General features: G+C 37.5%; 1 protein-coding gene across 1 annotated transcript in view; it reads right to left on the bottom strand.

Annotated features, from left to right (window-relative positions):
* Window positions 1–2,434: 2,434 nt before the first annotated feature.
* Window positions 2,435–23,652, bottom strand: part of LOC107019544 (ATP synthase subunit alpha, mitochondrial-like) — a 34,897-nt gene continuing 13,679 nt past the window's right edge. The window contains exon 2 of the mRNA XM_015220006.1: window positions 2,435–2,902. Coding sequence (XP_015075492.1) covers window positions 2,435–2,902 — 468 coding nt within the window. The remainder of the gene's footprint in view (window positions 2,903–23,652) is intronic.

Below are 23,652 nucleotides of genomic sequence, written 5' to 3'. Positions count from 1 at the left end.
GAAGATAATGTAAAAATCATAGCGAATTTTTTCATTCTAGTTATTTAAAAAAATTGTTGAATATGTAGAAGAAAAGAAGTATTGAAGGTTGAAATGGTGAACAACAATTAAGAAAAAAGAGACGAGGTGGGGGTATACATTTATAAATTAATTAAGTTATATAATTAATATTAAAACGTGTTTAATGAAAAATAGTGAATAAGTAAGAAAGAACTAAAGACTAATGATGTGGTACCTACATGGTTATGACGTGGCGCTTACGTGGCTATGATGTGACAGATGAGAGTAGTGTTACAGTCTCAGGATGGAAAAATTACTTCGAAGATGATAAGGGGTTATTTAAACTCTTGTGTAGTTTAAGTACTAAAGTAAGTTTTGCTGTCAAGTTTAGGGGGTTCTTTATCTGTTTTTCCAAATAATTATGACATGACATTAATATATGTGACGTGGATAGTGTAGACAAAATGAACTCATATTTTGGTGATCTGCACAACTCGCCCATATTTAAATGGGTTGAGTGTGTGATTTTTCAATGGCTTAAATATGGGTTGATACCCATATTCAACCCATAAATATATGGGTAAACTATGTGTAAACTATGAATTAGTTAAATGGGTTAAGTTCTAACTTTTATTTACTCAAAATTCATGATATCACTAAAAATTTATAACTTTTCTTCCATTTTTATGTTATTCCATAGAACTAATTATTCTTCTGTGTACTCGAAAAGGTGAAGTCTTTGAACCTCCAAAAATATATAATTCAAATATACATTTCTTTGTTAATTATAATTACATTTTACTTATTTATTTAATTTTATATTGGATAACCAATAATAGTGTAAAATAAACAAATGATGTATTGGTACTGACATTGCTTAGAACGACCCTAAAAATTAAGTAGGTTTATCTAGAGCCTCATCTGATTTAAGAGTTAATAACATGTTAATTAAGGGTGTCACAACTTGTATAGTTGATATGAATAGGGTTGGGAGTCAAATGTCCAAGAACGACCAAGACGTTTGGAAACTAGTCGTGTTATGTGTTAGTGTGCCTTTGCATGTTTTACGTGTTTTTTGGGGTATAAAATGATAATGTGCATCCTAACATATATATGGACGTATTAAGGGTCTAAACTTCTGGGTACGACTCCCCAAGGACCACATTAAGGGTCCTTGAGGAGGACCTAAAGGCTGACAAAAAAATCTGTCAAGGTAGTGTCAAACCACGCCTGTCAATCGACGCTCCATACACTAGTCGACGTCCTGTTGATTGGGTCCCATTGTTGTGCTCAGCGAAAGAACTTCCTAAGTATGCTTTTCCAAATCCAAACTTCTTTGTTCTTTGTAAGTCTTCTTCCTGCATAGAAGAACACAACTGTTGCAAAAACTGGGATTTTAGTAGTATGCAACAAGGACTTATAAGAATATTACTATCCTGTTATTCAAAAATCTTTCTTCAAAATGGATGATGAATGGAAGCGAGATTGGATTGACATATAGAAACTACAACAACATATTTGACCCATTTCTCTTAGGGAATCTCGATTAGATGAAGGAGATATAAAGGTAACATTGACGCTAAAAAAAAAGTCATTGCATAAGTAATGAATGAGCAGTTCACTTATTTCGATCACCATATTACATCATTCATTAAATCTCTTTCTATAAGCCTTTAATTTAAGGACGTTTTAAAGAAGAGAAAAAGTTCCGCCTTGTCCTTAGATAGAAGAAGAAGAGGACAAGCAAGAATGACAATAACCTCTGCTATTTCCACTTCGGAATTGCTACTAGAAGGGAAAATCTCTCTAGAGAAGGACAATAACATACTTTATGAAGCGGTCTCTACCATGTATACAGTTTGCGGACCCACGCCTAGATGTGGTGTCACGCTAATATCCTCTACCCCTTTCTTGAAAAGAAGTTATGCCTAATAAGGCGAATAAATACTCATCTTCTTTCATATCATATGTATCAGAAGCATCAAATGATGTTTTATGAGGTGGGGGAATCCTAATCCAATGCCCTAACTTCACGGTGACAAAATGTTGTTATGTCCCTGGAGAGTGCTCCCCTAGGAGTTATGTGCTCGGAGTTCTATCATTGTACCTTTCACCTTCTACGTATCCAGAAGCATGAAAGATGGGATCTAGTATTTTATAATAAAGTCTTTCTCTTTATTGATGTCGAACTTCATCTGCCTTATAGTGATGAAAAGATATTCCCTTAGTCTTTGCCTAGATCTTCTTCCTGGGAAACAATCTTTAATAGCGATCTTGCCCGACTTTTCATGATTTGTGTCCTTAACGGAATCAGGTGAAAAGGGTGGATAAATCTAGCTCAATCGATAAATCCATATCAGGAGTAAGATGCTTGTTGTAACCACTTCTGTACATGTACCGGATTGAGCATAGAATATTCTAAAGCATTCGATTCTTAAAGAATTTGAACTAATTGTTCCACAGTTGAGCGTTTCCGTCCAATATCTACATATACACAACACATTGTCTCACTCTCATAGGTGGCCCTTGAGGTCAGTTGCTTTTGGTTTAATATGGTATTGATAGCAATAACAGTTTTTCCAGTTTGTCGGTCCCCAATTATAAGTTCTCGTTGAACACGACCTATACGAACCAGGCTATCTACCGCTTTTAAACCTGTTTTCATAGTCTCATGCATTGATTTACGTTCAATAATCCCAGGGGCTTTCACTTTAACATGTCTTCGCTCGTGATCGATTAGATCCCCCTTTCCATCAAAAGGTACTCCCAAGCCATCGACCACACGTCTAGCATAGCCATTCCCGCAGGAAGAGTAATGATCGGAGAACAGTAAGAGCTGATTTGTCTCAATTAGGCTTTTGATGGAGTGTAGAAAGATATTATTTGAATTTAGAGGATTCCTCTATAAAGAATAAGGGAGAAGATCTACAACCTAGAAAACTAGCCTCCTTCTTACTAGTATTTTTCCAGGTCCTCTCAAACCAACATCTTCCAACATGGTGCTCTCACTTCTCAAACTAGTGCAGGTTCAAACCAAAGCCAAAGCTCCAAAAGTCTAAGAATAAGTCCCTCTCTTTATAATAAAGAGAGTGTCACAACTATAATTTCAAAATCTCGGAAATTCCTTCTAGGAGAAGCCAGAAGATAGAAAGACCAGTGCCTGGCTTGCTACCTTCGTGGTTTAGTGAATGGTGCTGTTGAAAAGGTTTTCACAAATGTTTTAACATATAGGCCGGTGTATTTTGGATGTTACTTGACACTTATTATTAAAGGGGTGGGATGTGTTATTTGGTATGAGATTGACCATAAATCTATGCCCGATCCATCTATTTTTAGGGCTATATTCAATTACGAGATCTATTTTGATCCTAACTACAGGTTTTTGATTTCAACGTTGTAAAATTTCTCAAAACCGATGATGTGGATCTGCTAGTGGAAAAAGCAATCAATGAAAAAACCTTGTGTGAATTAACAATTCTGGGTAGTGTTCCTCTACTTAAGGGATAATTTGTCCATCCAACATATCCGATATTGTTCTAAGAAGATCTCATTTCACCCTCTATGAGACGAAGATCTCGAACAACGTAGAAAAAAGTCCTAACTAACCAATCAAGTGAAAGGATCCCTCTTACACACTCCCCTTTCCCCCCATTGTTGGGAGCCTCGTCCTCTTGACTTGATATGTCCTATCAAGAAGACTACATAGTGGATCACCTTTTGATTAAATTAATAGTAGATCACCTTTTGTTTTCCTTAAAAGAAAATTCTAAGCAAGCTAACTTAATGCCTATATGCTACTAGTTATGTTCCACTTTCTTAATAGAAAGGAATAGGTAAATCACCAATAGGAGGAGGATATGAAAGAAAGTACAAACAACCCTTCTACTTGAGCGGAACTTCTAACTGAAGCTGCTCACGTTTTTCAGCAGGGTCTGGGCTACGGGGTCCTTTTTCTGTCTTATGCATTTGGTGATGGTCGTTCATGGATGCTATCTATTCTAATTCAAACTTGTTGGATGCCAACTCGACCCTTCAACTTAGTGCATCGACAAATTGGTCCTCCCAGGATTGTACTCAAAGACCATATTGAACCCAGCATAAAAGTCTTGTAACCCTACCCGCTTGGGATATGAGCACGGAAAAAGAGATCGTAGATGCATTATTGGGATTGTCTTGTTGTTAACCTTAAGATCGGCGAAGACTGCTTACCAGCTCGTGGTAAAGGAAAGGGGGAAGCGACCGCCTAAACTGTCACTCGTTATTGCCACTAGTTTTTAAAAACTATGTCATTAGCTCAAACAGTAGTGATTCCAAATGGGAATCTAACGGTTTCAATCACTTCACCAACAAAAAGCGAGGTAGCTTGGCATCAGTATAGACAAAGCAAGACCCGAGGTTCTCTTTTACTACTCTAGAGTATACCAATCTCAAAAACTAAACTTGTCAATGCGTGATTGATACACGAACAATAAAGAGACAACCGAGGCAAAATTTCTTCTGTTAGGATTCGAATTTGGGAATAGAATGAATCAAATTTGTTGAAGCCATCAACGCATGCTTTCAGGAAGTTTAACCACAAGATATCTCAGTGAACATATTGAAAACCTGTTAGAGAGACAAACAAATTTCGTTTCTAAGAGATGACCCGAATAAACGGGCTTAACAAAAATCATTGACTCATTAATTGAAGTTAAAATGAAGCTGATCCAAGAATCAATGGTTTGCCTATCGGCTAAGAAATTGGAAATGACGAATAATTACCGCTGGATGGGACTCAGCACTCCCATTCTATACTATCTCGTGTCTTACCTCAGCGCTAGTAAAAGCTTCAAGCCTGAGTTATAGGATCAACCATCGGAAGAAGAAAAAGTCAAGCCAAACAAGAAGGGAACTCAAAACTGGTTAGTCTATCATGACTTCCAAAAATAATAAAGGCTAGCTTCAACAGAACAACAACCATCCATTGCAAGAGAGATCCTAATTACGAAATGTTGTTTTATGTCACTATATGACTTGATTGGGACATTCTTGTTTTTAATACATGAAGATGATGCTGAATCGTTCTCATATATTGCAAAAATCTTTTCGATTGTTCTTTGGTTAAGCTAGATTTTGATAAAAGAAAGGTAGCCAGCAATATAAGAGCACTTTCCAAGCATAAAATCACGAAGCGTACCCAAAAAGTGGGTGAGACTCATAATTCTCTGCTTGAAAGTCAAGCTTTTCAAGAGAATCATTGAGGATGTTTTGATTATCCTAATCAGAGCCAACAAGCAGGTCAATAAGGAGAATCTTCTATTCTAGAAGTTATAGCTTCCCGCCTCCGTTGGGGTGAGAAGTTCCCTTTCCTTTTCTAAAATGCCTGAGGGGTTTGCTCAGCTAACGTACAAAGTGGACCGCAGTTTTGCTGACCCTCTTCTTCCCATTCGGGTTAGGTCTAGATATTGAAAGGAAACTAAAAAAGGATACTTTCTCAAATATGCCTGTCACATCCCAAAATCACATCCTAGAAGATATGACACTCTCAGAGTGCAACCGGCGTACTTGACCTCTTAGAGGTCTTATACAAGCCCTTTTGAATCGTTCATCACATATAAACATATTAAAAGTAGTGCAGAATTAAAAATTTTCACACGAATATCTTAAAACATATTTCATATTAAATCCATAGGAAATACTAAGTCTCATTTCATCAAATCTTAGGCTCAAGAATACTTGGGACACTATCCATACAATGCGAATACAGAAATAATTAGTCTATTACAATACTTCAATAAGAGAAATAAAAGACATTTATGCACTCGAGTTAAATGAGGACATAGTTCAACTTGTTTGAATGATCATATAATCCAATCTTTGCTCCCAAGAGCACCTTCACCTATTAATTACTTTAGAGATATATAAAAGCATGGAATTAGTACAAACACATGTACTAAGTATGACATAATGCATAAAAATCATGAAAATGGACATTTAATGGAAATATGCATCTTTTGATTTAAATATCATAATATAAGCATAAGAACAACATTTATCTTCTTAGAAACACATAAGATATCATATAAGAAATTTATCACACTTTAGAAACATTACACTGAGCTAATTCACTGTTACAGTGAATTCCTTCATTGTTATAGTGAAGTTCCTCAACTTCACCTTGGACACTTTCTAGCATGCAATCTTCTCACTAAAAGTTATCCTAAGACTCACTTAAGTAATACAAAGATATACCGCCCATACACCATCTCTAGGCTCACCTAAATGATCCTTAAGACCACCTATAATGAGATATAGACACTTACAATACACCAACCACATAAACATGAGATCCGACTAAAGGTGATTCTAAGGTTCACTTTAGTGAGTTGTGAAGAGACCGCCCATACAATCCTTTTCATACACACTTAAGAGATCATATAGATTACCTAGGATAAGATCATTCTCACTTAATACAATAGCATACATATAATATGACATTCTCCCTTCCGAAGGTTATAAAAAGACTTACTTAAGTAAATCAAGAAGATAACGTCTATGATTGACCTCTCCAAGATTACCTAAATAATCCTTAAGACTACCTAAGTTTGGATCATGTCTACTTAATCAACCAACTTTCCTAACTAGAGTCATTCTTAAGACTTATCTAGGTAAGATACTAAGTGACCATTCCTATGCCGCCTTCACACCTTAACTAGACAACCCTTAACTACTCTAGATAAGTACTTATTCATTTAACATGCTTTATTAACTTAAGTCATTACATTCATTAGTTCATTTAAGACTCATTCATCACATAAGGACATTCAAGTAATGGTCTTGGAGAAGTCCTAGGGACTCTCACTAACATCTTCAAAGCCTATTGTATAATGTCGAGATAGCGTCCAATACCATCACCTAAACTTCATAGAACTTGTCTAAAGTAATAGTTATTCCATATGATGAGAATAGACAATAAACGACATAGACTATGGTAGCAAATAATGGAATCCGGAGTTGTAACCTACTCCAATGGAGGGTGTTCTACTTGCCCATGGTAGAACTTAGACACATACCATGTAGGCACATGGTTAAGGAATATGAAAGGTTTTCTTTGCACTCTAGTCTCGTTCTTCACTAAAGCTACTTCCCTTACCATACTCACTCGATTCTATCCTTTGTTCTCATCGAGTAATTTACATTAAGGATCATATAAAGGGGTTCCATATCAAGTTCATAACCCAATGACATTTACCCTACCAAAGAGGTCCCCTAGGGCTGCCTTACAATGGCAACGAATATAACTCTAATGACTTTCCTAAGGATGATATGATATTGTTCCAGCCAACCAACCTTAAGTCCATCATTCATTACAAGAAGGATACCATTACGACTTTCGACTTCAAGGTTCATAACCTTACCACTTGACCTTCTTAGAATCATTCAAGGTCTCATATCATTCATACATACAAGACTAAGATGTTTTAGCATCCTAAGTCAAGAAATCTCATATTCACATTCATACATGTATCAAGTAAAGGACACAAGTCTACCAGCACAAGACAAAACATACTTCACATATTACGTATCACTTTAGAAGCACATAGACATAGACAACATCATCTTTAGGTCATCCTATACAATACTATATCATAATCAATATAACCATTATAGACTCATAGATTCAAGTAGGAATAATAATGCATCAACTCTAAGACTACACACATAAGAACATAGTCATAGTCTAACATGATCACTTAACCACAATAGAAGAACACATACTTTCACTTAATTACAAGTAGATAGATATGGTCATACTTCACATAGATCAATACACAAATCATCAAAATACTTCAAGTAGTTTGCCAACAAGGCCATGATCATCATAATAATAAAGTAACACCGATGAGGCTACATCAATTGCAAGTAAAGCAAACAGCACCACCACTGTAAGTGGAACATACCAATCACAACATAATTCAGTACTAATTAACATAAAATAAAGAGAATTAGGTCATCGTACCACCAATCCATTCTTTAAACTTCAATCCAAAGCGAAATCATCCAATTCAATACCATAAGGCCCTTACCCATGGCCATAATAAACAATTCAATACAAAAACCATAATACTCAATGAAAATAGGTCAATTAAATATAAATTTATCAATCTAATACAACCTATACATCAATTGAATACAATTCTTACATTAATCAATAGCCCATAGAAAACTACACTAGAATTCATAAGCATTAACTCAATATCACTTAACCCATAAAGTAGTCAAAAACTAGGGTTCAGCAATTACATGGGTTCATAGGTTAATTGAGTTAAAATCATATAATAATATCAATATAATCAATATACAATGATCTAAAAACCTTTGATGCAAGAACCCATGGATAGATCATAAAATTGGACAAGTTCATCTTTAGAAAACTTTAGAAATCTCTTTGAATTTTGGGCTCCTTGATGAATAGAGTTTGAAGGATAAAAAACCATACCTCAATGATGTTAATCCACGAAATTGATGAAGAATCACCACTAAAATCTCCAATCCAAGCTCTTCCTTGAGTTTTGGCTTCAATAGAGTGCTAGAGACTTTCTAAGGTATTTTGGGTTTTGATTTTGAAGAATGAGTTCATCAAGATATTTAGGACTTATAAAACAACTTAAAATACCCATAAGTAACCTCTATTTCTATTATTTGGACGTGTGATGAACCTACCCATTAACGCCTAGAGTTTACAGTGAACTGTGCAGAAACAGTGCTCATAGACGACTTGCCAAACGACTGGCCGTTGGTCCACAAATGGATCGTACTGTCCTCCATCGATTGGATCAGAGCCTGGAAAATGGGTGATTACATCCCTACTCTATGTTTTAAACCACTCCTCCTATCGACGGGGATTTGATGGATAATGAGTCGTCGTTTGCCATAGTCGATTGGGCTGGTTTTGACAGCCTTTGTCTCAATGAAGGGTCCTTCCTCAAGGACCCTTGGTTGGTCCTTGGGGATGTTTTCCCAAATGTTTCCAACATGGATATGATCGTATACGATTTTAGGACCTCCCACATAAATTTCATCCAAAACAAACACATAAAACTTGATGAAACATGCCAAGACACACAAGGTCGTTTCAAGGCAAAGATTTCGAACTTCATGGACTTTCTTGAACGTTTGACCTCCAAACTTCATGGAACTTCACACAATGCCCATAAACATAATAACAACTTCAAATAAGGACCTTATAATCTCATTAAACACATATATAGGCACATAAAAATACATGAGACACATAGGTGACTTAGTCGTCGAATGTCTTAGTCGGCCCTTGACGTTTGACTTCGAATGCACCTAAACCTTTAGACACTGCCTCAATACCACATTATAAACCATTTTAGGACCTTATACCCTCATGAAAAACATATTAGGCTCTATATTCACCTAAGTCATTTTCGAGGTATTACAATGCCAGGAACACGTCTTCAATAAGTGTAGAGAATACAAGTCTCTCAAGGGGTCGAGATTACTGTTAGCTGGATTCCAAAATCAAAGAATGCAAATATGGGAACTTAATAGATAACTTGGGTCATGAGAGCTTCCCTTGAGATAAGAAATAATTCATATGGTAGGATCATGAATTGTAACACTTGTAATGATCGACTTTACGAAGATTCCATTGGATTACGGAAGCTCGTAGCATTGGCCTGACATAATTCCCAAACTTAAGTATCTAGGGGTGTTCCCTCTGTATGCTGACCTGCATTTGATTACTTAAAGTGAATTCGTTTAGAAACCTTATTGCCCCAGGTTTATTCTATGTCTATGAGGTTATTTCGAATATAAGAGAGATAGAGAGCGTAAAGTGATGGGTTGGAATTACGACTTCTAGATGTAGATATGTCTGCCATACCCCTTTTAGCAAGGGTTGCGGTGGTGACCAAGTATCTTCTTTCGACCTCTAAGGGGGTCCGTCAAGTCCTCTAGCCTAAGTAGTCAAAATAAAGGCCTGATATTTACTATTGAAGTAAAAGATCCTATGAGAGAATTTTTATCTTCAGATGTAGTATAGGACTTCTGTTTCGCACAGGATTGAGAGTAAGTCGACTGTTGGGTAAAAGGAATATCTCATTTAAACCAGTCCAAGTCCGGCCCTACTTACTCTATAGGTAAGACTTTCATGAATAGAATGCTCGCATACGTATACCCTCACAAACCAACTCACTCGCTTTGACCCTCACCCTGATCCATAGCCCTTGGAGAGAAATAGCCTTGTAAAAATACTCCCCCTTAATTTCATCTCCCTAGAACCTATCTTAAAGGGAATATGGTTCGTTCTCTCCAAAAGGAATTTAAACCTAGGGAGATAGAACTCTTTCGACAAAAGAAAATGCATTAGACAATATTTTTTGGATGATTGAGTCCTATTCCCACTTCCTGGGAGTGAAAGCCACATGAATGTAAGGAGAGGAGAGGCTGCGAAACGACAATTCCCCATTTACATTGAAGTAGGGAGGGCCTCCTTTCTCTCCATTTCTTCCTTTAGCAGTTCCATCTCCGTACCTCCAGAACCCTGATCTATTTGGACTTCCCGAAAGTAGGGGCTATGGCGTCTCTCCATTTGGAGACTCTAAAGAATTTACCCCATCCTTTCCCCCTGTCTCTCCTCCAGCATTTCTTTGAGGCGCTCAACTTAAAACCCCTTAAAAGTGTGTGTGGAGTTCCCGGTGAATATACTGAATCACCACGACAACCTCCTTGTGATTTTGAAGAAGTTGCTTTCAATTTTCTAGAGACATATGTTCATAAGTATGCTCTTGTATAAGAGGCTGGTGAACGAGGGGTTGTTGTGGTTGGGGAGGCGCTGCTTACCAAATGTATCATAAAGGTGAGGATTTTTTGCTGACTATGATGAAAGAAAAGCTTCGTAGACTCGGTCAAGATGCTTCTATAACCTTAGACTCGTTATGCTATTTGACTGAACTCGTTGGCTCCGTGTCCACTGAAAGTCGGTAACCTTCGTCACCGTCAGCATTTGGTACTCTCTTGATAGCATCGATAGTTAAGTGAAAGCCTTTGGCGTAATAAACTGCAATGCATTCACACAAAAAGACATAGTATAATAATGAATTGATTAATAAACATTAATATTTCAAAAAAAAGAAAGGGTTGGTTAACAACTCGTGATTGTAAACCATATCAGTTATAGTAACTCAATGGAGATGTTCGCCTTTATTTAGAATGAAAATAGATGAAGATGCACTTGAGCTTCAAACTGATGAAATTCAGGGAAACATGGAAGCGGTCTCTATACCAGGAGCAAGACATGACCGCGACTTAAGAAAAAATTAGTCTTGAAAACACTAAAGGAACGGGGGAATGACTACCTTTAATATTGAACAAGCTAATACGAGCCCATCAGAAGAAGAAAGGCTTAGATTACAAGATTATGTACATAATCTCCCTAGAGATGGAAAGACACTTGACTGTAAAGAAAGGGTCCCTTGGGCCACTTGCCTCGCCCTTTTTTTGCACCTATCCTTCAAACGCACTCATAGACACTAATACTATGGGCTGGTGCACATAACTCTCTCTACTGTAGAATTCTAGTTTGTTGTACCTAACCTCTATTACATTGCAAATAGCATATAAGTCGCATTTGATCTTTTCTCCTTCAGTTCCACGCATAAAAGGAAAAGAAGATAGCAATAAGAGCAAAATCTTTGAGCTATAGCAAACGTTGCTCTCACCTATCACTATGCCACCTCAGCAGCTGGGACTTGCTAACCTTTTCTATCTATCTTTAGAAGTAGGGCGAGTGAATCCATTTCTTTCCCAAGAAGGTTTGGGGATATATGACCAGATGCTTCCTCCAGATCTAACTTCTAGATAGAGGAGAGACTTGAAAGTTGAAAGTAAGAAAGCCTAGTTAAATTAATGTTCTTTCAAAATCTGTATCTGTTGGTCATAAAGAGAACAGAACTTACTCCCGTGTGGAATTCTATCTTTATTTGCTGCTCATGCTTGTCACTTGCTTTTCCAATTGAACTATGAGCTAGAAGTCTTTTTACTTTCGTTTGGGCCATGGAGGATAGTGCTCCTAATATCATAGAAGCAATGCAGCAGAAATAGAAGTTATTTTGCAATGTAGCTCCATAAGAACCATAAATAGAAAACGTGAAATATTAGCAAAAATAGAGATTTTAGGCGCAATAGAAAGGAATGTTTTAACCGGGGTGGGTGAACCCTCATAGATATCAGGTGCCCATATCTATAGAGTCAAAAGATATATGGATTCTGAAGGTTAGGGGGTTTTCTTTGGGGATTGAGAGATGGAATAGATAAGTCCCCACAAGTTTGAAATTCGCCTTTGGAGAATTCACATGAAAGGGAACGAGGAATTCATGATAATTTCATCACTACCATGGATTTCACACATGCTATGGGTGAAAGTTTTATTTTACCAGCTCTCCTAGCCAACAATCTGCTAACCCTAAGCTTGCACGCACCTTGCTCACATCTAGTCCCTATTCAATTGTTCTATTTGGGATAGAAAGAAAAAACATATGCCTTTTGTGGGAAGAATCACTCGAAAGAGCGGGATGGGTCTTCCCTTCCTTAGCTAAAAGAAAAGAGAGTTTCAATCCACAAATTATTTGATACATATAAAGATTCTACTTGAACTCAAATCCGTGAAACCTTGTTTTAGCGACAGGAACAGAACACAAATAAAGAGTTGTAGCTAGGTCCTATAGAAATTGGAATAAGTGGTTTTCGATCATGTGGAAGGTCTTTGGGTAGCCAAAAACCGTTCCATACGAGGCCGATCCGATCTCCATTGTGTATCCCTTTAAGTGTTGATAGACCACGAGCTCCTCTTGTTTTTTGTTGGTCTGGACTGAACATGGTCCCTAGCTATGAACGTATAGTGTTGACTTCGTGAAACCTTAGTAGGATGGTTCAGTGGAGATGCATTGTGCTTAGCTTTTTAATTTTTTCTTTGTCTCATCCTCCAACATTTGAATGGTCTATAGGTGGACCTACCCTTTGTCTAAAGATGTGGTTCCACGAGATATTCAATTTGAGAGTACCTTCTCATTGGGGCATGTCCACTAGCTGGGGACATGACTTCCATCTGATAAACCTGCTCTTTCTCCACTTGCTGAATCTTTATATTTATACTTGTTAGAAATTGTATTCTTACTCTTCTTTGTATTTCCAGGGGTCTTTCGCAAACTAAGGCAAAAAAAGAGTCTTATTCTCCCTTAAGTCATCCAAAACGAAAAAGATTGTTGCTCTAGCCTAGCTTTTCTATGCGGATACGATCTTTCCTTACTGAACAACTTCCCCAAATCATGTTACGATTAGAGTTGCGGAGATAGAGAATTCTCATTCTCCTTTAATAGCAAAGGCCTTTTCGCGAGCTGTGCTCGAACCTGCTTCCTTGTCTAGGAGTGCATTCCAGAAATATAATTTGAGATGAGTTTGTCGACCAGTGCTTTAACTAAGATTGTTTCAAAAGAAAAAGGGAATGAGTCTGAAAAGACAAGATGAGGAGGGTTGCAATCTCAAACGAATAATGTTCAAGCCGAAAGTGTTTCAAAATAGAAAGAGAAAGGCTGGAATGAATTAACTCTCCTAAAAGAGGGGGAATGAAGCACTCTGTTGAGATTTTTGGAACCGAGGAACTTGCTAATGATCAGGCGGGACAAAACTCACTTGAAAAGATGCTCTACTTGAAAGACTTTGGCTTTGAGGGTACTAACTGTGATATATGGTTAAGGAAAAAAAGTAGCTTTGGCTCTCGAGACTTACTAGCCGGGCTTTACTAGAATCGTAGAAAGAAGCTGGGGAGAAAGATCCAAGTGCAAGCATTGAGTCAAACTGATTCAAGTATATCAAGATAGTTCTTGTCTCCTTCTTCTACCTACTTTCCGTTATAGCACTCTAGTCTTGAAAATATAACCTTTCTTAGTTATCTACTACCTCACTCTTTTTTTTCCTATCTCAAGGGAGTTCAGTTCCTCGAGGATGAAGAAGCAAGACTACAAGGCTACTTCCTCGCCTATAAATGTGGCATCATAGTATGCTAGCCTCAACATAAGATTCCTATCACATTATAATATGGATGACGAAAGCCTATACGTAACAATTTGTCTCTTTAAAAGATGCGGGTCTATGATACTGTAAAGCAATGATATGGTGTAATTGCGGGTATGGCCTGGTGGCAGGCGTTAAGGATACCAAGTAATAGGGTGTTGATGCAAGGATGCAAGGGCTTTTTCCTACTAATGAATACATATATGCATCCTTAGTATTTTATTAGAAAAAAAATTAGCAGGGGTACGCGTAAAGTCTTCAATGAATTCCAGGGAATTGGCCAAGTATTACTTCACTTCTTCTTAGTTCAAGCTATTCCTTAGCGATTTTTTATCTTCTACTTTCCGAAGCCTCTAGAAAGAAGACATACTTTTGCATTTCACTTATTCACAACTTAGTTCAACGTTGTTTTGAATAAGTCAGATAGTTGATCAAGAAAGCACCGCCTTAAGGTGCTCATTGAGCCGGTCACCGGTGGCTAAAATAATCTCAAAGCTGAAGTGAAGAAAAAGGCCAAGTTATTGCAAAATTGCGGGATTTCTTTCTATAAGGTATGGATTTATTTTTCACTATAAGCTTATCCTAGAGTTGATCAAAAGTTTAACCCCGAAATGATTTGATTGACAAGTTAACCCCAAATTGATTTGATCGACTGGTTATCCCGCGTAACTGACTACTAAGGTTTTCCCATCTCTTCTAAACTTCCCGCATTCTTCGTCCTGAGCTATATGAGGAAAAAACTCGTCCCACGTACAATTCGGAGGCCGATTCCAACAGTAAGGGTGCGGCGTGAGAACACTAACATAAAAAAGATACAGTTCACTCAACGATTGCATTTGGGTTCCGAACTCCATATGGGGAAGGAGCGTTGTTGTTTGCGAGGTCTTTATCATCTACATGGACCCACTTTTCATTTAATTTGTAAGAATTTTATGATCTATAAACCGTGTCTAACGAGCGATAGGCTCATGTTTGAGCATGATGAATCACTTCGTGCCGACCTGTTCCCAATCCATCGTCTGGCCTCATATGAGAATAGAAAGCTGGAGCATTTTATGAATTGGTGTATCTGGAATCACAAACATAATAATTTCTGGTTGACCATGTTCCCAAAAAAAGATACTTTCAAGAAAGGACGAGCATGACTGAAGTGGCTATACATACAAATCTATTTACGAATTTATGTGCTTTGATTAGAACTGGAAGTTTGAGAACTGGTGACTGGTATACAACAATAATTAAACTTTCTTTTCTTTTTTTATTATGATCGGATTTATGTCGGCATTGTTGGTTATGTCATCTCTATGAGGATAAGTTGTGTCGTAATTGATAAAGTTTATTGGAGTTCATAATTGCATAAAAGGAACCAAAGTAAATATTGTGGCGCATTGAGGAACTTCTTCACTGGACCCCATATGCCTGGCCTGCCGGCCAGCTCTGAAGAAATCATGATTTATATATGTTTCAGGCCAGTGAGAGGGAGTGAATTATAAGGATTGATTTCACAGTATTCATCGTAGCCCACCACATCTACCTATTGTCGGAGGTCAATTATTTCTCCCTCTCTCGAGATCACAATCCCTATCTAGTCAGGAAGGAATGAGTAATGGGTTGATTGATAGATAGTGAGGCCTAAGACTTGATTTCTTAGATTTGAATTTACTCTATCTTCAAGAGTTGGATTTGAACAAATATCTATAGGAGACTTCCCTTCTAATCGATTGTGAGGGGGGCTGATCACTTGAATCAGGTTCTTCTTGTTGAGGACTCAAGGTTTCTTGGTTGGGTCATGAAAATTAGGTTGATTTGAAAATCAAGTAACATACATAGAGACATACTTGATTTTTTTAATGGGATCAAAGCATTTTGTGATGTTGGATAACTAGTGTGGGTACTACTCTACTATGAACAAACCGAACTACTACAGATAGACTAGAACAATTGTTATGTCAAACCATTCAATTGAATTCAATCTCTGATGTCAATGAAACGAAATAAGGATATATACAATAAATGGAATATGCTGCTAGAGTATTTAAAAGCATCTGCAAAGCCAACAACGGGAACAATAGATCGTAAATTCCACATGGTGCCTTGTAACCTCACCCAACCTTGTCTCTCGCTTTTCGACTTGAGTTGATCTAACTTTCGATTGAGGACTACCTATAAAAAGTGTTTATAGCGTTTCCTTTCACTGTATGTCTTACCCAAAATAAAATGCCAGAAAACATTAAGTTGCCAGATCATATATATCTATGTCCCTTGATCGAACAAAAGTCGTATGATCCTATATAAAACATGTACTAATCGTAGTCTTCCTTGAGCCTCCGACACCCATATTCCTAAACATCCTGGGAGGAGAATAAAGATAGCTAGTTACGGATGATTTTCTCACCTACATGGTATATGAATCCAAGACGTCCTAGCTAGAGGATAGACGATACCAAACCACTGGAGATGGAAGATTTCTAGGTTCTACCATTGTAGGGTCAAAATATAACAATAAATAATGAGATAGAAGCAACGCCTAGTTCGCCAAAGTACCCCTGCCACCAGGGCTTACATCCTCCTATCACCTACTAGTTGCATGCGTCATAAACCTACTGCTTCTATCGACGGAATGATCGAAGCACATTTCCCTATAGCTTTGACGTTAGAGGTCGGAAAGAAGGGGGAGGGGTGACTGGTCCCTATCATACAATGAGCAAGTTAGCGACTTGTCAAAGCTTGGTGGCAGGTTTTGTCTAAAAAAAATATTTTTCAGTGGGATTCTCATCAGGGTGGTTGGAGTCGTTTTCGAGAACTCACATTGACAGGCAGATAGATAGCATACTCGTACGATTGATTGAAAGTTGAATGCTGATAGATGGCCTTTGTCTTTCAAAGCAACGATTTCTTCCACAATTGTATTTAGGTAGAGCTATAGTTCGTTCATGATAACCCTTTCCCGATAATCACAACCACGCCAAGTCATTCCGAAGAACACTTTCCCCTCCCCTCCCCCCGTCTTACCACGCCAGCTGGCACGGAGTTAGCCGGGGTTCTTTCTCGAGTCCTGTCATAATCGCGCTCGAAGAAAGAGTTTATAGGCGGCATTTCCCTTCTTCACTAACACGATATATTTGGATCGGCCATTCACCCATTGATAAGAGCCTAAGACTTTATGCTAAAGGGTGAAGCCCTTGATCCTTTCAAGAATATGATAATCCTTATCATTAAGGAGCCAATTTAGAACCTTTATAGTAGATTAAACAGACTCATATGATAGTTCACCAGAAAAAATTGTTGTTGAATCAGTTGTGAAATACGATCTTCCTCACGAATTCATTGTTCTATCACCATATAAACTTCCTATAACTCAAGATGCATCTACTAGCGCTTATCAGATAATTATTTACTTTATATTAGATTTCAAGACTTGCTGAATATACGAATCTTACTCCTACTAAAGTAAAAAACTTAGAACATCCACATATAAACGATATTTAAGATTTCTTTCTATCAGAGTTTATAGAGTACTTAAAAACCGTTGGGTATAAAATATTTAAGGAAGGTGGTATTATTATCAATATGTATGCCCCCTTCTTCGTAGAAATTTAGTGAAATCACTCTGCCTTTGGTCTATGGAAAGACTACACACAATATGGATTAGAATCTATATAATAAGTTAAAAATGTCCTTTTAGGTAAAAAGGAAAGCTTGGAACTGACTAGACATATAGAAATTTTCTTTGAAAAGATATTTCCTCATATAGACAACCTAACGAGTTTAATACGAGTGGTAGGCTGGGTTGTATCTACAAGTGGGGCACCTATCTTCATCTTGTATGTTTACTACAGTCTAAGACTATATGAAATCTGAAGCTGTTATAATATGGTTTTATGATAGTTAGAGCAAGAAAAGACGCCATGTAACGCTACATGTTCCAACACCCAAACGTGATCGAAGAAAGACAACATTATCTATTTTTGTGAATTTTATTGATCAGAAAGATGCTATTATAGAATTTAATATGATGAAAAATGTGAAAAAATTTGCTTTGAGAACAATCGTTACGCCTTTGCAGCAATCCTTTCCATTCTTCGAGTGTCGTTCCTTCTCGTGCCTTTTCTTTTTGACCCCCCCCTTCGGTGAGTTGACCTTCTTGTGTCAAGAGTGATGTCAAACCTCCTTCTTGTATTCTATTCTGGGAAGTGGTATAATAGGTCTCCAAGGGAAGATCGACTTTAAAATTAGCAGGGGAACTACTTCTAAATAAATTTGCTAATTCTGAAGCCAAGCGAAAGCGAATTCCTCCAGCACCCTGACCTGATCCTAAGCAAGAGTCCTCCCGAAGGAGCCATCATGTTTGAGGATTTAGAAATGCAGAATTGACAAAACCATGCATTCGCCAGGGCCAGCGCTCTGGAGCAGCCCAATCCTCTACAAAAAAAGAAAAGAGCCTTACCACCTACGGATAAAGCCAGCCTTTTGAGGAAACCCAGACATAACTCAATAGATCCCAATAGAAAACATAGAGAGTAGAAGGTAGCAAGAAAGAAGCTAGAGAAAAGGAAATATAATAAGATAATCGATAAAAAAAACTAGATTTCGATCTTGGAAATATGATAAAAAAGCTCATCCTCACCGTGAAAGTCACTCTAAAAACGCTCATCATAGCCCTTTTAATGACTCGACTCAAGATCATCATACATAATTCGATTTTCTCTTATTTCTTATGCTCGTAGAGAGTCTATTTGACTTTTTCTTGCAAATCCTCTCTTTTCCACTTTTGACTATGATTGGGCCCTGCAGTGGTAGAACCTGGGAAACCAGGCATACTTCTTTACCTGCTTTTCGTCTCTTATGATATTTATGATATTGATAAGTTGAGCCTTCACTATTGTCTATACTAAGAGGTCAACGAATGAGTCATCTATTCATAGTTTCACTTCACTTCTGCATTCTGTTTCCTTCAGACTAATAAGGAAAGCAAGGACACCTGTGAACTCGGATAACTTTATGGCATACCTTTGAGTCTACTCTATCCTATGCTACTATCTTTCTTCCGTGTGATTCAACCACGATGGATATTTAGTCAAATGTGGTTACGATTACACCAAGAACTCCTATTCTATTGCATCAAGAGCTGATTCAATTACAACACTTACTGTAACAATAAGAGTGTGAACTCATTCTCAAGCACTTGCATCAACTGGATTTTTTCTTAGGATATTTAGTAAAGCTAGGTTCAATAGAGGCAATCTACTTATTAATAGTAGTTGTCCAATGGGAAAACTCTTTCAATCAAGCAAGTAAGCCAAGCAAGGCAAATCGCCAATCGATTTGCTGATCCAACTACGAACAAAACACCATGCCGACAGGCTCGGCCGAACTGAGCCGCCCAGGACGCAAGCAACAAAAAGGAAGATTCTCTAACTGAAGAAGCAGTGGCTACCATTGCTGAAGGCCAGCATCTGGAATAGCATCAAGCCGGTGGCCGAGCCCAAGAAGCTACTGCACACCCCATAGAGACTGAAGCCAAGCCTTGAAGGGCAAACCAAGGAACTCATATTATGGAGTAGCAACCTATGATTCATTCGGTTAACCAACAACATGTTCATTTTACTAGCCAAAATAGTGCCTTTAAATCAAAGTAAGAGAAGGGAAGGGACTATGGTCGGCATAAGCTGACGAAGTAGAATGCATGAGCATTTTCGTTTGGGCTGGGAGGGCTGTTATATAGGCGTATAACTCTTCTTAGGTTTTATTCAAACAGGAATTACCAAGGAATCGACTAGTAGTATGTTGTGCCAAAAGACCTTCTCGCAAATTATTTCTACTCAGCATGCCGCGAGTACCTTCTCGATGAAGTTGTGATTTCTCTTCTTGATACAGGTTCATTTTTTAAGTAGTTCCATATTCTAATGATCCCATATTACGTGATATTTAGGATTTTCTTTCCCTATTTTGAAAAGGAGATCTGTGTCACTATCACTATGCTTCACACATGAAATTCTAAAACTTTCAAGGGCTCATCATAGCCCTTTTCGTGATTCGACTCAATCTCATCAGAACCTTTTTTGTGATCACACTCATCATAACCTTTCTTGAAATTAGACGACAAGTTTGAAATCTTAACGCCAGCATAATCATTGAAAGAGTACCTTTTTTGTGGCCACATCACATCAAGGTGACAATATTCGAACCTATGGTCCTCTGTACCCAAAACAAATGTGATGACCAGACTGTGCTACCCCTTGTGTCACCACCCGAAGCATATAGATCCACCCGATCAATGAACACTCAAACCGAACTCACCCATCCTTTTGGAGGGATTCGAGAACCAGTCCAAGTAATTAATCACTTTTTGAAATATGTATCAAGCACCACTACTAAAAACTAGCGTTTAACAATGGATTAGGAACCAACAATATTTCGTCGCTATAGGACGAAGAATTTGCGATAGAATAATCATTTTGTTACAAAATTAATAAATTATTTTTAATTTATAATGTAACAACGAATTTGCAAAGGAATACTTAATCCGTCGCAAAATAAAAGCGCGAAAATTTGGCGCTTCATTTTTCTAATGGAATTAGTAACAAAGAAGTGATGACAAATTTAATTAATATTGGGCGAGAAAATTAGCGAACGAAAAAGGTTTCTTAACTATTAAATTTATTTTTATAAAAGTTACATCCTATAGTGACAAAAATATTTGTCAATATAATTTTTATTAAATATATATATTTATTTGAAAGCGACAGATGTTAGAATCCGTCACTAATTCCATTGCAATTCACTCTAATTTCATATTTCAACCCAATCCCCATCATTTAATCATGACCGTGTATCTCATCCTTCCAATCTTACCCTTTCCTTTCAAAATAATCCAACGGTCAAGATTTAATTCCCTAGCTTTTTTACTATTTTCATATACCAAAAGACCCAAACCTTAATTCCTCATTTTTCTTCACTCTAGATCCGCCACACACCACCCTTTTCTCTTCCTCCTCGTCTCTTCTCTGTCTTCCATCTTCAGCAATGAAGCCACTCATTGATGTTGTAACGACCCTAAAAAATGAAATAGGTAAAACTAGAGCTTCGCATGCGCTTCATGAGTTAATAATTATTTAAAATAGTGTATTTTGGCATTGGAAGTCAGTGTGTGAAGTTTGTAAGTCAAACGTCCAACAACGTCCAAGACGTTCAAAAAAATGTGCCTTGGAATGGCTAGTGTGTCCTTTATTGGGTGCATATTTTTGGGTAGTGTTTGGTGTCTAAAACCAGTGGGGATGACCCTAGTACCTAGAGGGATGTAACAAGTGTCACGCGTTTGAGAACGACTCCTCGGGGACCACCCTAAGGGCCCCCAAGGACGACCTAAACGTTGGACAAAGGAGCTGCCCAAAACATCGTGCAGGGGCAGATTTTGAAGCCCACCTCGCGAAGCACCTGTACCACGAGGTTCACTTACTCAAAATGCTGAAAGTCAAGTCCCAGATTTGGCTGCGTCATTTTTAAGTCAAATTTGAATTTTGAAAAGGGTCCAAATGGTGTAGGGGTGCTTTGGGTACTTTGGGGATCATTTGTGGGATGATTTAGGTAATTTTAGACCTCATTTCACCCACCATTTCAAACCCTAAAGATGAAATCAAAATCCTCTCCAAAACGCTTCCTCCAAAATTCTCCATTTAAGAAGCTTCAAGCTCCAAGGAAAAGGACCAAGTTCTTCACATTTTCTTTACCAAAATTCGTGGGTTTCTTCATATTAAGGTATTGTAGTCATCCTTGAACCTTATTTCATTCAAGGAGCCATTTCAAAGAGATTTCAGAAAGGATTTCAACTTCAAACTTCTTTATTCCTTGACTTTAAGTATGGGTGTTTGCATGAAAATATTTTAATGATTAAAATGAGTTGATCTTATTTTTAAATGATGATTTTAATATCAAAACCCCAATATAATCATGTCTATTCTTTTTATCAACTTTTAGCTTTCAAAATGTGTTTAATGAGAATGAATAGATAATGTTAAAGTTGTTGTTTCTTGGTGGTTTTGTTGAGGATTAGCTACTGCCCTAAGGGATATTTTATGATTGTGGGATAAATTGTGGATAGGTGGTGAAATATTGGATAAATGGTAAGTGAGCTATGTTGTTTAATCCTTATTATGAAATTCTCTTGAGTGGTATGGTCCACCTTTGGTGGCGGTGTTTACATGAAGTTTGTGAAGAGATATGTGTTTGTGAAAATGGCCTTGTAGGCATGATATGTGAAGTGAAGTGATGAGTTTGATATGTATATGTGTGATATGTTTTAGGAGGTTGAAGTGAGTGTCTTGAAGGTTTTATATCTAAATGAAGTATGAATTTGCTATGTGAAGTATGATAATGTGTGAATTGTGATAAATGTGGGTATGAGCATGTCTAGAAGTTAATGTTATAAAAAATGGTTATTATGTGAAAGGTGTGCTCACATGTACTCACACACACACTTGAATGCAGGATAAAGTCAATGAATGAAAATGAGGGATTGTAGGGTGGACACTCTTCGTAAGTACATATTGAAGTGTCTAGACAATCCCTACTATTCCTAAGTATGAGAAAGGGGGATTTTTAGGGGTTAACACTCTTAGTGAGTTGATATGAAGTGTTTAGTAGCAACCTTACTATTCCCGATGAGCTTTCCAAGGATAGGTTGGAGGTCGGATACCCTTCGTGAGTTGAGATGTGGTTTTCAATAGTTATATCTTAACCTAGAGTCAATGAATGTTTAAAGCTCCGTGGGGGAGTTATGCTTAGCACCGAGGATTTGAGAAAAGGTGGGTACACTTCATGAGTAGAGATGTTGTATCCAATGTACCTCTTGAGATGGGTGCTCCTCGTTAGTAGAAAATGAGTTACTTAGTAACAATCTCCTTATCCCTTAACTATGGGCCCGCATATAGCTATTGGAGAATCCATGTACAGGCTAAAGATTATGACCCTACCTTAGGCAAGTAGGTATCCCTCATCCGGTAAGGGTAGTATCGGGATTCCATGTCTATCTCTCATGGTCTATGTCGGTTAAAGCTAGCCCCACAAATGTATGCAAATGAACTAAGTCTTGTTAAAGGTGTACTGCTTAGGGTAGGTGGTGGAATGGGACGCTACCTATCCATTTCACAAGTAGACATTTGGAGCGAGTCTTGGTGTGTCCTTATATGAAATGTATGAATGGGTCATGAAACGATGCACATGAAAGTAATGTGATTTCATGTTTAACGTTAAGGAAGCATGTTGATGTTATGACTTGTATGATGAAAGCTTAGTATGTGATCAATGTTATGAGCCTATTATAAAGTTATTCCTAAGGAGAACTAAGTGGAAGTGGTAGTATGGGATGTTACTTTCACATTGCACCAAGTGTAAATTAGGGGTTTCCTTGAAGGATGGTTCTTATGTAGAGTTCCTAAGTATATGTATGTTCCTAAGAACATGTATGTTCCTATAGTGTCTTTGGTATTGAATGATGACTTGTATAAATGAAATGAAGTATGCTTATCCTTAGTAGTATTAAGGATCTCTTAAGTAGGTATTGAGGATATTGTA

The sequence above is a fragment of the Solanum pennellii genome, chromosome 5, assembly GCF_001406875.1.
Source record: "Solanum pennellii chromosome 5, SPENNV200".
Taxonomy (NCBI): domain Eukaryota; kingdom Viridiplantae; phylum Streptophyta; class Magnoliopsida; order Solanales; family Solanaceae; genus Solanum; species Solanum pennellii.
Note: the sequence above shows the minus strand (reverse complement) of the source record. Positions and strands in the feature narration are given on the sequence as shown.